The sequence below is a fragment of the Pogoniulus pusillus genome, chromosome 2 (assembly GCF_015220805.1).
Source record: "Pogoniulus pusillus isolate bPogPus1 chromosome 2, bPogPus1.pri, whole genome shotgun sequence".
Lineage (NCBI taxonomy): Eukaryota > Metazoa > Chordata > Aves > Piciformes > Lybiidae > Pogoniulus > Pogoniulus pusillus.
This window is the reverse complement of record NC_087265.1, coordinates 8,011,662-8,027,313: the sequence shown is the minus strand read 5'-3', so window position 1 is coordinate 8,027,313 and position 15,652 is coordinate 8,011,662. Positions and strand designations below refer to the sequence as shown.

The 15,652-nt window shown below is 44.5% G+C and overlaps 1 protein-coding gene across 15 annotated transcripts in view; it reads left to right on the top strand.

Moving 5' to 3' along the window:
- The window catches only part of BAZ2B (bromodomain adjacent to zinc finger domain 2B), a 142,467-nt gene that overhangs the window by 114,585 nt on the left and 12,230 nt on the right, over window positions 1–15,652 (top strand). For all 15 annotated transcript variants that reach the window (XM_064155448.1, XM_064155482.1, XM_064155549.1 and 12 more), the window contains 4 exons: window positions 3,029–3,272; window positions 6,513–6,575; window positions 10,123–10,267; window positions 14,023–14,687. In XM_064155448.1, the coding sequence (XP_064011518.1) occupies window positions 3,029–3,272; window positions 6,513–6,575; window positions 10,123–10,267; window positions 14,023–14,687 (1,117 nt within the window). The remainder of the gene's footprint in view (window positions 1–3,028; window positions 3,273–6,512; window positions 6,576–10,122; window positions 10,268–14,022; window positions 14,688–15,652) is intronic.

The window sequence follows — 15,652 nt, the reverse complement described above, 5'->3', positions numbered from 1 at the left end:
ATATCCAGATGGGATGACAATAGATTCTACCTTTATCAGATGTTTTCACTAAGCAGTTTTAATTTTTGTGCTTACCTTCTCACTTTTTTAAGCTCCTCAGCTGGATACTGGGTGCTGGGGCAGGGAGGAAAGCAAAACTAAATGAGAATTAAAATGAAATATAGCTACCTAATTGAAAAATTAGGTAATATCTGGTTCTTTACAACATTATAATTACTGCAGGACAATTTTTTTTCACTGCAACAATGTTCTTTTTTACATCCTGGTAAGGCTTATTCCTTGTAAATGAATTTATTCCTAGTGAGGCCCTTTCAACTGTAATGGCATATCAAAAGCATTACATGAGGGGAGAAATTACACCCTGAGTTTGGGCAGGAGGTGGTAATGCTGATTTGGGGAGCTTTCATTTTTTGAGATCAAGGCTGAAACATGTTAAATGCACATTAGAAGTACAATGTTTAGAATTTATTTGCCTTGCTTCTACTAAATATTCACAAAATCTCAGCATGGTGGGAGTTGGAAGGGAGCTCTGGAGACCATCCCATCCAACCCCCTTTGCTAAAGTAGGGTCACCCACAGTGGGTTGCCTAGGATCACAGTGTCCAGGTGGGTTTGGAATCTCTCCCAAGGAGACGCCACAGCCTCTCTGGGCAACCTGCTTCAGGGCTCCAGCACCCTCACAGCAAAGAAGTTTCTCTCATCATCACCTCTAGATTCCCTATTTCCTCTTGTCCTGCCTCTGGGCACCACTGAAAAGTCTGTCATCCCTATCTTCTTGGTATCAGTCCTTAAGATATTGCTAAACATTCACCAGATTTCCTCTAGGTGCAAAAATTAGGAAGGCATGAAAATGAAGTCAAAAGGTGAATTTTCCTTACGTGATCTATCAAGCATTGCAGATTAGAGCAGACTTAACTCGCACACCTGATGATCTGATGAGCCACCCACTCTTTTTATAGACCAATAGACATCATAACTCTCTTCACTGTTGCAGATGTCATTTTGGTGTATACCTGAAAGTGAGAAAGATAAACAGTTTCCTCTGGAAGTTTTCTTCTCTGTGATCCGTATATCCAGGTAGCAGCAGGATTATTCTGCTACCTCTTGAAGTATCTGAACGTTTTCCAAGTTACACTCTTTAGATTTTTGCCTCTACTTTGGATCTAAAGTGCTGTCTTCTTACGGTGCTATTAGAAGAGCATCTGTGATTCATGTCCATTCTTGCAACTTGCATCGTTGTGCAACAGGCTTCCTTTAGTGCTTGAAAGTGATTAATCTCTGGTCTTGCTTTCTACAGAAGTAGCCTTCTTTGGTTCTTCTGATTTCTTCTAGATATGTGAAAGAAGCATTTGCTGGTCATTCAGCTTCCAGATGCCAGCTTTATTATTGACTCATCTTCTAAATTACCTTAGTCTGATTGGTCTCTCAAACTGTCCAGCAATGCAGCAGTCAATCCAGCTGTTGACTAGTGGCCTTGTGTGATAGTTAATCCCTGTGTATAGGGAGGAATTTCCAGTCCAAATGGAGATGACTCGATGGTTTGAAGTTGTCCTCTCTAAAAGAGGCTGAGTCACATTGACACTCAGCAAGACTCAGGCTGTGGAACCAGACCTGAAACTGTTACTTCCTTCCCAATTCACTGGGAGGCTTGAGAAATTACTATTCTTAATTACTTTTTTTAATTGCTAAAATAGCTAAAAGTACATCGTGCTGGAAAAACCAAACCTTAACACTTTCTAAACTCTCCAGTGGATTAACCACTGCATAAAAAAAAACCCCAACAATCTACTGCAGCCCAAAACCACCACCCACAAAAAACCCAAAGCTCAGCTGTTTCTGAGCAAGCAGAAGGCTCCTTGATGATTTCTTGCTAATGGTCTTCTTAACGAAGTGAAAAAAGAGCTGCTACCAGTCGAGCAGTGACAGCTTCATTTGAGTAGGTGCTGTTGAGTACTGGCTTTGTTCAGCAGCATTCCAGAAGCCTGTTTGTCAGTGTGCTTGAAGCCAGCACTTGTACAACACTCACCATACTTGTAGCCACTTGCTGTATGGAATATTGTTTTGTAGGATGGGAAGAGAGAAAAGTACGACAAGGAAAAATTACATACTGGTAATTGGTTTGTCGTTACCACTCTACTTTTCCCATCCTACCTTCTTCTAACCATCTCTTACCAAAATCTTTGTCTTTCCTACACGTGTTTTATGAACCTCTTCTAAGTCAGTTGTATTTTTGGTCTGCATTATAAGTGACTGGATAGGGCTGGCTATTGATACCTCCTGTGATTCAGCATGTTTGCCTGCTAGCTCCCTGATAGGTGGAACTATAATTTTTGCTGTGTGGAATCTTGTCTTATAGGGTTTTTATAGAAGAAGAAGGTCTACTACAACCAGAATTACTGGTATGTAAGTTTCCCTTTTCTTTCATAAAAGGAAAAAAAAATGAGTTTGAGTAATCTTCTGGTAGCTTAGGTGCCTAAGATTTCTCAGAAAAGAAACTATTAGAATAAAAAGATCAGCCAGAGGACTAAAATAAGAAGAAATAAAGTAAAAATTAATAAAATCTGAAAAGGGAAAAGAAAAAACTTAACCTATCTTGCTGTTGCCATGCAAATGTAAATAATTCCGTGCTTCCAGCTGAGGGTTTTTGCCTTTCCCCTCAGCCACAGGTATTTTATAATGCATAAACCAAAAGATAACTAGATATGATTCTTTCACCTAATTGTCTTTCCTAATTTTTCAAAGCCTTTCTTGTTTAATGTCTTCCAAACAGTTATGCCTTAAATGTCACCTGGGAGAAACAGAAATCCTATTCAGAGCTGACCTAAGAGGTGTAAGGGCTTTTGTAACCTGATTTTTTTTTCTCCTGTTGCCTAACAGTGATAAATACTGAGCAAATACAGTGTCGTGTTAGAACAGAATGGCTAATTTGCATCTGAAATGTATGGTTTGCTTTCAGTCACCTAGGAAGAAAGGCGCGTTTATGGTACGGACCTGCTCCTCAGTTTCACCCCTTGTCCTCTGTTTTAAGGCTGAGAATCATTCATGCCAAGAAAACTGGCAAAAGGGATGCCACAGGAGGTGGCGATGGAGGAGAGGAGCAGCACTCCTTGGAAACGCCAACACCGGGCCGCAAACGCAGGCGAAAGGCAGGGGACAGTGATTACGACGACGATGACGATGATGACAGTGATGATCAGGCAGATGAGGATGATGAGGATGAAGAGGACAAAGAGGATAAAAAAGGAAAGAAGGCTGAAGTTTGCGAGGATGAGGTGGGAGATTCTAAGCAGAGAGAAAACAAATGCTTTAGAAGCTGTTTGCCTTCTGTTCCCTTGCAGTAGGGCACTGCATCCTCAGCCTTACAAGGAAGAGGAAGGAGCAACAGCTCACCTCCAGTATTCTTCACGTGTTTGCAATGTTTATTTCCTGCAGTACCTTTTTTTTTCTTGACACCTATGATATTTATGGATTGCTGGGTTGATTGGTTCAAGTGGTTGGCTTGGGTTTAGATTTTGTTTTCTTTCCTTTTAAGTTATGATTACTTTTATTTCTATTTTGCTGCTTCCTGGTGTTGACTTATTTTTAGTTTCTCTGAAATTCTGAAGGGTCATACCAGATCCAGAGAACTGCAGCTTTGTTAGAGTCTAAGTATGGTTTTCTCTTGAAGGAGGAAGAAGGTATATTTATGATTTTACACACCTTCATTATTTCATTAAGTTATATTGAACACTGTCTGTTATAAAGCTTTCTCGTTGTATTTTTGCCATAACTTTTCTAGGGTGATCACTGCCTGATCACAAGATCATAGAATCAACCAGGTTGGAAGAGACTTCCAGGATCATCCAGTCCAACCTAGCACCCAGCCCTAGCCAGTCAACTAGACCATGGCACTAAGTGCCTCATCCAGGCTTTTCTTGAACACCTTCAGGGACGGTGACTCCACCACCTCCCTGAGTGGCCCATTCCAATGGCAAATCACTCTCTCTGTGATGACAAATTCAAAAGGATCATAGAAGCATTTTTAGCTCTGAAACATATCTATAAAGGCCCAATGATTTGTGGTGTTTTTTTGGGGTATTTTTAATAGAAGTGCCCCCAGCCAGTAAGATTCACTGCAAAACTCTAGAATTCTCTGCTGGGTCAAACCTGATAAGCAATAGCACATTGCCATGTTTGAGTGCACTGAGTGTTGCACAGAAAAGTGCACTGAGTGTTTGCTAGAAAAATTACCTAATTTTTGCAAGGTTATTGAAGTTCACAGAGAAGTTTTATGGGTGCTGTGGATATGGCTGCTAGAGCAGTGCTTGGATAACAACATAGGTGAACTCAAATCTTTGCAAATACTCTTTAGAAACCTGAGGAGTTTTTTATTGTAGGAGCAGCTCTTTATATTACTGTTCTGTATTTATTTCAAGTGCTATAATGTGTATGAATCTGAGAGGATACCTCAGAGGCATAGAGTGGAGTCCTTACAAAAGAATACTTCAGAATTAAAAAGAAGTAACATTTAGGTATCTAATCTCACATAACCCCATGTAGTGCTGCTGACTGGGGGATGAGTGGCTGGAGAGCAGCCTGGCAGAGAGAGACCTGGGAGTGCTGAGTGACAGCCAACTGGTTGTCATGAGCCAGCAGTGTGCCCAGGTGGCACAGAAGGCCAATGGCATCTTGGCCTGTATCAGGAATAGTGTGGCCAGCAGGACTAGGGATGTCATTCTGTGCCTGTACTCAGCACTGGTGAGACCTCGCATCAAGCACTGTGTGTAGCTCTGGGCCACTCACTTCAAAAAGGATATTGAAGTGCTGGAGTGGGTCCAGAGGAGAGCAACGAGACTGGGAAGGGGGCTGGAGGGAAAGTCCTATGAGGAGAGGCTGAGGGAGCTGGGGTTGTTCAGCCTGAGAAAAGGAGACTCAGGGGGACCTTGTCACACTCTCCAACTACCTGAAAGGAAGTTGTAATAAGGTGGGTGTCAGGTTCTTTATCCAGGCAACTTGTGCCAAGATGAGAGGGCATGTCCTGAAGCTGCACCAGGGGAGATTTAGGTTGGATGTTAGAAAGCACTTCCACATGGAAAGGTTGATTAGACACTGGAATGGACTGCTCAGGGAGGTGGTGAATTTGCTGTCCCTGGAGTTAAGAAAAGATTGGATGTGGTGCTTGGTGGCATGGTTTAGGTGTTGTGATGGTGTCAGGTCATAGGCTGGACTTGATGATCTCAGAGGCATATTCCAGCCTCAGTGATTCTGTGATTCCATTGCATTTGTGCTAGATGTGCTGTTTCAGAGGGCTTCATTCTGGTACACTTTTTGATAGCCAAGAAGTACAAAACCAGATGTTATCTTAGAGTGCAGGTGATTGACTGCTCCTAGCATTGTGGTTGTACTCTTTTGAATACCGTTATCCTCAAAGACTTTCTTGAACAAAATGGTAACTCACTTTGTGGAAATTACTCAGATTTTTAAACAAGAAGAAAGAAACTGTAGCCATCCTCTTAAAAAATCAGCAAGAATAACACTGCAACCTATACAACAAACCTATAATGTTCAGTGGCTCTGCGGTTTCTTGTAGCCATTGCAAATGTGCACAGACCAAAGACTGATAGGTAAGATTGACAGGTTGCATTATTTGATGGGAAAACCACTTAGAAATTGATTTGACTCTGAATCACAGAATAGTTTGGGTTGGAAGGGACCTTGAAGACGATCTAGTTCCAACTACTTGCCATGGGCAGGGACACCTCAGGTTGCTCAAGGCGCCACCCAATCTGGATTTGAAAATGTTCAGCTGTGGACCCTCCACAACTTATCTGGGCAAACTGTTCCAGTGACTCACAGTATCACAGTATCACAGACTCACTGCCCTTATGGTGAAGAATTTCTTCAAATATTAAAAAAAAGCTTTTTAGAAACAAAGATTAAATTCTTGTCATCTTAAGGGTCTGTGCACACACCAAACTATTTCTTCCAGTAAAGAATGTTTCAAGTATCACAGTATCACCAAGGTTGGAAGAGACCTCATAGATGATCATCAAGTCCAACCCTTTACCACAGAGCTCAAGGCTAGACCATGGCACCAAGTGCCACGTCCAGTCTTGCCTTGAACAGCTCCAGGGATGGCGACTCCACCACCTCCCTGGGCAGCCCATTCCAGTAGCCAATGAATCTCTCAGTGAAAAACTTTCTCCTCACCTCGAGCCTAAATTTCCCCTGGTGTAGCTTGAGGCTGTGTCCTCTCATTCTGGTGCTGGCCAGAGTGAGCATTTAGTCATGAGCCTTCCCTTTCCTATCCATTAGGGAGAACTTGGAAAGATTCAAGACACACTTTTTTTTCCAGTTACATGGTTTCTAGTCAAATATATTGAATGAGCACAAAATTTGAACTGTTTTTACCCTTAAGATTTGCCTCTTAATTTTCTGTTCATATGTTTTCACTTGTACTGTTTGTGAGACATGGTAGGATGCTTTTTCACCCTGAAATGGATTGGGCGTGACAGTATGTTTGGTGATTTTAGGATGACGGGGACCAGACAGCAAGTGTTGAAGAGCTAGAGAAGCAGATTGAAAAACTGACAAAGGTGAGAGGTCATTTGTCTTTGTTACACTACAGATTGGATCACTGAATGTAATGAGTTAGAATGTTAACCACCATTTTCAGTGCTCCAAATGGATATCAATTGAAACACGGATCAGCTTTTGTTTAATGAAAACACAAATGCTGCTGCTGTTTGTGACACCCAAGATGGGAGTTTAGCCTAGCAGCACTAAGTGGGTATGACACAAAAAGACAGTTGGAAAGCTGTTGATTATATTTGCACATATTCAAATAAAATAAGGTAATTTTTACCTGGATCTAACTGATACACTTTAATTTGCTGATAATCAGAAGCACTGACTTGTCCATTACACGGAGGACTGCAGTTCTCATTCCCTCCTATAGCTGGCTGATTTCTGCAGCCATGTTCCAGGCTCACAGAGAGCTATCTTAGCTTCAGGTTTTGAGAGAAGAAACAGGAAGAGAAAGGTGAACAAGACAGAATCCTGTTGATAGGGGTGCTCATGGCCCATGGTTTTATTCCTCATATTAGAAAACTGGCCATATAGGACTTGGTCTTTTCTGTCACAGTCCAAATCAGCACTCCTGAATTATACCTGACTTCCAGCAGGCTCAATTTAGCAAGAATTGAATAAAATCAGATCCTTGCTGGCTCTCCTCAGAGAACTGTTTGAGTCTGAATACAGAATTTATTTTCAGATGTTGTTGTTCTTTTATGAACCAGTTAAAACGTCTCATTAGTTTCCCATCAGGAGCTGCAGTATTGGCTACCTTCAGTGCTCAGTATACCATTTGCTGTTACTGTAAAATTAATAGGATTTAAGGTGTTCTTCTGCTGTGAAATCTTTGATCATATTGTCCTCTGAGAGTCACTGTTACAGACAGGACCTACCATCACAAAATGTGCTGTAAAGGAAGACTGATAAGCTGAACCAGTAAGTGACAGGATTCATGGAATCATAGAATCAGCCAGATTGGAAGAGAGCTCCAAGATCATCCACTCCAACCTAGCACCCAGCCCTATCCAGTCAACTAGACCATGGCACTAAGTGCCTCATCCAGGCTTTGCTTGAACATCTCCAGGGATGGTGTCTCCACCACCTCCCGGGGCAGCCTGTTCCAATGGCAAATCACTCTCTCTTTGAAGAACTTCCTCCTAATAACCAGCATATACCTCCCCCAGCAGAAATTGAGACTGTGTCCCTTTGTTCTGTTGTTAGTTGCCTGGGAGAAGAAACCAACCCCCACCTGGCTACAGCCTCCCTTCAGGTAGTTGTAGAGATCAATGAGGTCACCCCTGAGCCTCCTCTTTTCCAGGCTGCACACCCTCATCTCCCTCAGCCTCTCCTCATAGGGTTTGTGCTCCAGGCCCCTCACCAGCTTCCTTGCCTTTCTCTGGACACCTTCCAGCACCTCAACATCTCTCTTGAATTGAGGAGCCCAGAACTGGACACAGCACTCAAGGTGTGGCCTGACCAGTGCTGAGTACAAGGGCAGAATAACCTCCCTTGTCCTGCTGGCCACACTGTTGCTGATCCAGGCCAGGACACCATTGGGTCTCCCAGCAGTGTGCCCAGGTGGCCAGCTCATGTTCAGCTACTATCTGCCAGCATCCCCAGGTCCCTCTCCTCTTGGCCGCTCTCCAGCCGCTTTGTCCCCAGCCTGTAGTGCTGCTTGGGGTTGTTGTGGCTAAAGTGTAGAACCCTGCACTTGGCCTTGTTCAGTCTTATCCCATTGGCCTCTCCCCACCTATCCAGCCTGGCAAGGTCCCTCTGCAGGGCTCTCCTACCCTTCAACAAATCAACACCAGCTCCTAGCTTGGTGTCATCTGCAAACTTACTGATGCTGGACTCAATCTCCTTGTCCAGATCATCAATAAAGATATTGAACAGGACTGGGCCCAGCAGTGATCCTTGTGGAGCACCACTAGTGCCAGCTGCCAACTGGATGTGGCACCATTCACCACCACTCTCTGGGCCCAGCCTTCCAGCCAGTTCTTGACCCATATCAGAGTGAATCTGTCCATGCCATGAGCTGCCAGCTTTGCCAGGAGCTTGCTGTGGTGACGGTGTCAAAGGCTTTGCCGAAGTCCAGGTACATCCACAGCCTGCCCCACATTCACCAGGCAGGTAACCTGATCATAAAAGGAGATCAGGTTGGTGAGACAGGACCTGCCCTTCCTAAACCCATGCTGGCTGGGCCTGATCCCTTGGCCATCCTGTAGGTGCTTTGTGATGGCACTCGAGATGACCTGTTCCATGACCTTGCCTGGCACTGAGGTCAGGCTGACAGGTCTGTGATTTCCCAGTTCCTCCTTCTTGTGGATAAGCACCACACTGGCAGCTTCCAGTCTTCAGAGACCTCTCCAGTGAGTCAGGACTGTTGATAAATGATGGAGAGTGGCTTGGCCAGCTCATCTGCCAGCTCTCTCTGCATCCTAGGATGGATCCCATCTGGTCCCATGGACTTGTGAGAATCTAAGTGGCTCAGCACGTCCCTTACTGCTTCTTCTGGGTTACATGGAGACTATACTGGTCCCTGACTTCATCTGCCAGCTCAGGAAGTCAGTTTTCCTGGAGACAACCTGTCCCACTTATTGAAGACTGAAGCAATGAAGGTGTTAAGCACCTCTGCCTTTTCCTCATCTTTTGTCACTATACTCCCGCCTCCATCTAATAAGGATTGGAGGTTGTCCTTGCCCCTTCTCTTGCCATTAATGCAGTTATAGAAACATTTTTAATTCTCCTTAACAGCAGTGGCAGCCTAAGTTCTAAATGGGCTTTTGCCTCTCTCATTTTTTTCCTACAAGACTTAGCAACATCCTTGAACTCTCCCTGGGACACCTCCCCTTTTTTCCAAAGGCGATACACCCTCTTTTTTGTCTGTAGTTCCTTTAGCAGCTCCTTGCCCATCCAGTCTGGCTGTCTCCCTTGTCATCTCATTTTCCAGCACAATGGCACAGCTGCTCCTGTGCCTTCAAGAGTTCTTTCTTGAAGTAGGTCCAACCTTCCTGAACCCCTTTGTTTTTCAGGGCTGTTTCCAAAGGACCTTTCTGACTTAGTTCCATAAATAAGCCAAAGTCTGCCCTTTGGAAGTCCAGTGTGGAGGTTCTGTTGATGCCCCTCCTGGTGTCACTATATAATGAAAACTATAATTTCATGGTCACTAAACCCCAGGCAGCCTCCAACCACCACATCTCCCACCAGCCCCTCTCTATTCATGTACAGCAGGTCAAGCAGGGCTGCATCCCTGGTAGGCTCATGTAACAGCTGAGATAAGAAGTTGTCCTCCATACACTCTAGGAACCTTCTAGACTGCCTCTTCTCTGCAGTGTTAAAGTCACCCACAAGAACAAGGGCAGGTGATCTTGAGGCAGCCTCCAGCTGTTTGCTCTGTAAGTGACATCAAGACAGCACTTGTGAGTAGAGTATCACATAACACACACAGACACGCAGCCTCTGATAGCCTCCCTGTGTGAGTGTGGCACTTCAGTCTGGCAGTCAGGAGATGTTTTCAGTTATGTTTTCTTTCCTCTATTGAATTGTAATAGTTGCCCTTTTCTAATCCAGCAACAAAGCCAGTACAGAAAGAAGCTGTTTGAAGCGTCGCACTGTTTGCGCTCAATGATGTTTGGCCAAGATCGCTACAGGCGCCGGTACTGGATTCTGCCCCAGTGTGGTGGTATTTTTGTGGAGGGCATGGAAAGTGGAGAAGGTAAGAAGCTTAAGGAATAATGTCATGTCCAAGGCATGCTGTGCCAAGACATACTGCCTACCTTTGTAGGCTTTGATTTTGTGCAGCAAGGTCTTTATGCATCACCTTCAACCAGAGGCTGAACTGGCTGCTGTCAGTAAACCGGTTGATCTCTGTTGGAATGGTTCTCTCTGATACTTCCTTTGTGCTTATGAAATATCAGTTAATATCTTGTAAAATGAAGGTCCATATTTTGGAAGCTTTTGATTGTTAAAGTTCTGTGTATTATGCCCCTTCATATTTACCTACATGGGATACTTTTTTCTTTTGTTTTTGTGGTCTCTTTCCCACTTCTGTATGTGAAAACCAGAATGGCCATAAAATGCAGAAAAAATATTTTCATCTTCACTTGTTATATTTTGTGTCAGTATGGGCACAAGCCAACCTCATGAGGTTCAACAAGACCAAGTGCGAGGTCCTACATCTGAGTTGAGGCAATCTCAAGCACAAATCCAGGCTGGGCAGTGAGTGGCTGGAGAGCAGCCCTGAGGAGAGGGACATGGTGCTGGTAGATGAGAAGCTCAACAAGAGCCACCAGTGTGTACCTGCAGCCCAGAGGTCAAACCAGATCCTGGGCTGCATCAGGAGAAGTGTGGCCAGCAGGTCGAGGGAGGTGATTCTCCCTCTCTGCTGTGCTGAGACCCCACCTGGAGTACTGCATCCAGTTCTGGAGCCGCTATTACAAGAAGGGTGTGGAGATGCTGGAGTGTGTCCAGAGAAGGGCCCCAAGGATGCTCAGAGGGCTGCAGCAGCTCTGCTGTGAGTACAGACTGAAAGAGTTGAGGCTGTTCAGTCTGGAGAAAAGGAGGCTCTGAGATGACCTTGTTGTGACCTTTCAGTATCTGAAGGGGACCTACAAAAAAGCTGGGGAGGGACTTTTTAGGCTATCAGAGAGTGACAGGACTAGGGGGAATGGAGCAAAGCTGGAGGTGGGGAGATTCAGACTGGACATGAGTTGTTCAGCATGAGAGTGGTGAGAGCCTGGAATGGGCTGCCCAGGGAGGTGGTTGAGGCCCCATGCCTGGAGGTGTTTCAGGCCTGGCTGGATGTGGCTCTGGCCAGGCTGATCTAGAGTAGGGTGTCCCTGCCCATGGCAAGGGGGTTGGAAGTAGCTGATCCTTGTGGTCCCTTCCAACCCTGACTGATTTTATGATTCTAATACACAGACTAGTCTGTGCTTGAAGATTTGACATGTGCTTGCAGAACTACACAGATTATTTTTACACAGGTTATTTTTGCACAGTAAAGTACTGTGTTTTCTGGTCAGTAGTATGCTACACTCTGTGTTTTAGCCATTGGTCTCCCTTCCAATCCAGCAAATGCTGAAGCTATTTTTGCCAAAATTAAAATGTAACTTTTGCAGTTGTGACAGGTATAAATTGTGATTAAGTTTTTCACGCACCTTAAAGTGGATAGATGGAGAAAATAAGTGTTTATCACACCTTGTTGTAGATATTAGAATTCTTAAATATCACACTTAATTTTGTTCACAAAATATATCTTATACAGATGAAGCAAAGCCTCTGGGGGTGCTGACTGATACCTGCCTGAACATGAGCCAGCAGTGTGCCCAGGTGGCCAAGAGAGCCAGTGGCATCCTGGCCTGCATCAGGAATGGTGTGGTCAGCAGGAGCAGGGAGGTCATTCTGCCCCTGTACTCTGCACTGGTTAGACCACACCTTGAGTACTGTGTTCAGTTCTGGGCCCCCCAGTTTAGGAGGGACATTGAGATGCTTGAGCGTGTCCAGAGAAGGGCGACGAGGCTGGGGAGAGGCCTTGAGCACAGCCCTACGAGGAGAGGCTGAGGGAGCTGGGATTGGTTAGCCTGGAGAAGAGGAGGCTCAGGGGTGACCTTATTGCTGTCTACAACTACCTGAGGGGTGGTTGTGGCCAGGGGGAGGTTGCTCTCTTCTCTCAGGTGGCCAGCACCAGAACAAGAGGACACAGCCTCAGGCTGTGCCAGGGGAAATTCAGGCTTGAGGTGAGGAGAAAGTTCTTCACTGAGAGAGTCATTGGACACTGGAATGGGCTGCCCGGGGAGGTGGTGGAGTCGCCGTCCCTGGAGCTGTTCAAGGCAGGATTGGACGTGGCACTTGGTGCCATGGTCTAGCCTTGAGCTCTGTGGTAAAGGGTTGGACTTGATGATCATCTATGAGGTCTCTTCCAACCTTGGTGATACTGTGATACTCTTATTAAAATGTCACCCCCACCACGCTGAATAACAAAAAGTATCTCTAATACACATCAGAATGTCATGCTCTCATGAGAATTACATTGTTCTAGAGTTGTTTGTTTAAAGTAACTGGAACTTTATAGCAAAATATACTGTGGAGCTCCTAAATCTAAGCTTGGTTTTCAAGTTATTTTTCTAAAGTCGGCAGCATAAAAAGTAGCTCAACTGTGTCTCCTGTTCTGTGTTATTTAATGCTGTGTGTTAGGAACTGTACTGCAGGCATTCCTTTTGTTCTCTGTATTTATTGTTCTGTAGTCAGATGAAATCCCCAAATGCTTTGGAAATTGTGCACAAAGGAAAATAAACGAAGAAGCAGAACCATGAGAAGTTTAACCAAGACCTGTAGGGCAAACCTGTATTTGTTAATGAAATCTCAATCTCCCTGACTAGCATAATGGGCACATTCTTAAGTACTGAACTACTGCCTCTTACCCTAATCTCTTAGTTTGCTGCTGCAGTAAATTCTGCAGTTTATCAACTCTGGATTCCTTTCTGTAAAGGTTTGAAATGTGACATGTTATCTGTTCACTGAAAAAAACACTTCTCGGTGTAGTGATTGTGTTTCTTCTGCTGATACTCAAACCGTGTGTATCTGGACACAGACTATCCACATAGACTTGAGACTGTGTCCCATTGTTCTGTTGCTGGTTGCCTGGGAGAAGAGACCAACCTCCACCTGGCTACAGCCTCCCTTCAGGTCGTTGTAGACATCAATGAGGTCCCCCCTGAGCTTCCTCTTCTCCAGGCTGCACACCCCCAGCTCCCTCATCCTCTCCTCATAGGGTGAATCAACTGCTGCTTGTACTTAAAATTGATTAGATGCTACACTGTCTGGTTTGCATCTCACTACTTAACTGGAATGTAGAGTCCCAGCTGTCATGTTGGGTGACTTTTTGGAAGTTTTAAACTTTCAAGAACATTGACATTGTTCTGCAGTTGAAGTTTTTAATGCTTTTTATTCAAAGATGTAAAATATTTAATACTATAATGGCTCAATATTTAAGAAATATTTGATTTCACAGCAGGAATTTTGATCCTTCTTTTTGTACTTGGCTGTGAGTTGAATGAAATGCTCTTTTGCAGAAATAAATTTGAAGGGTATAAGCTGCTCCCTCTTGATTAAAACCAGAGGTTTTGTATGGAGAGCCTTCTAAAAAGAAAGCTGCTAAAACCCTGTCCCTTTCAAATACTTTGTACTATCAAACTGCTTCAGACATGCATCTTTAAGGGAGACTACTATAACTATGTTGAGGTTATTTTTCCCTTCAGGTGCTTAGAAGGGTTTAAATCTCTGTATGTCTTGAAGCCTGTTCCCTTCTGCAAAGTGTGAAGTGATTTATTTAGTAAGAAAATTAAAGAGATAATTGTGACCCAGCTTGTGTTGAGCCAAAAATGAAGCAGATTCTTATTTAAGTATGATGATGAAATTGGTCTAAATGAATTGATCTGTTGTATTCCATATAAATTTCTTGTGTATTTTCAGGCCTGGAAGAAATTGCAAAAGAAAAAGAGAAGTCAAAAAAAGTAGAGAGCATGCATATCAAGGAAGAAGAATTTGAGACTGAGGAGAAATTACACTGTTTAAACACAACTCACTGTGAGCAAAAAGAAGATTTGAAAGAAAAGGACAACACTAATTTGTTTTTACAAAAGCCTGGGTCGTTTTCAAAACTGAGCAAACTGTTGGAGGTAGCAAAAATGCCTCCTGAGTCAGATGTTATGTCCCCAAAGCCTAATGGCAGTGCAGCAAATGGCTGCACATTATCTTACCCAAGTAACTCAAAGACCTCCCTCTGCAGCCTTCAAGCCTCTGGATCACAAAGCACCCTTGAGAAGCCTGATTCCAATAATCTCTTCAGCCCTAATGCAAGTGGTACAGGAAAGTTTTACAGTTCTCCATTAATTCCAAATGATCAGTTGTTGAAGACTCTCACTGAGAAGAGCAGGCAGTGGTTCAGCCTTCTACCGAGAACACCCTGTGATGACATGTCTGTTACCCACATAGACACACCAGCTACTACGACTTCCCTTACCCCTCAGTCACATCCACCATCAAAGTCACCTTCACCTGTTCCATCACCTCTTCTGAGCTCAACCTCTGCGCAGAGTCCCATGGGATTAAGTCCTTTTGCATTGTCACCACTGCAGGTAAATGCACAAACTTTTGAACACTCTGAATTTGCTGCCTTTATTTGGGTGGAATTTATGTTCAGACAAACTGTTTTACACAAGTGCTATTGCATTGTCACCACTGCAGGTAAATGCACAAACTTCTGAACACTCTGAATTTGCTGCCTTTATTTGGGTGGAATTTATGTTCAGACAAACTGTTTTACACAAGTGCTATCACTGTATCATGGGTTTAGGAAGGGCAGGTCCTGCCTCACCAACCTGATCTCCTTTTATGATCAGGTTACCCGCCTGGTGAATGTGGGGCAGGCTGTGGATGTAGTCTGCTTGGACTTCAGCAAAGCCTTTGACACTGTCTGCCACAAGAAGCTCCTAGCCAAGCTGGCAGCTCATGGTTTGGACAGATTCACTCTGTGCTAGATCAACAACTGGCTGGATGGCAGAGCCCAGAGAGTGGTGGTGAATGGTGCCACATCCAGTTGGCAGCTGTCACTAGTGGTGTTCCCCAAGGATCAGTGCTGGGCTCAGTCCTGTTCAATATCTTTATTGATGACCTGGACGAGGGCATTGAGTCCAGCATCCCTAAGTTTGCAGATGACACCAAGCTAGGAGCAGGTGTTGATCTGTTGGAAGGTAGGAGAGCCCTGCAGAGGGACCTGGACAGGCTGGATGGGTGGGCAGAGGCCAATGGGATGAGATTTAACAAGGCCAAGTGCAGGGTTCTGCACTTTGGCCACAACAACCCCAAGCAGCGCTACAGGCTGGGGACTGAGTGGCTGGAGAGCAGCCAGGAGGAAAGGGACCTGGGGGTACTGATAGATAGTAAGCTGAAGATGAGCCAGCAGTGTGCCCAGGTGGCCAAGAGAGCCAATGGCATCCTGGCCTGCATCAGGAACAGTGTGGCCAGCAGGACAAGGGAGGTTATTCTGCCCCTGTACTCAGCACTGGTCAGACCACACCTTGAGTACTGTGTCCAGTTCTGG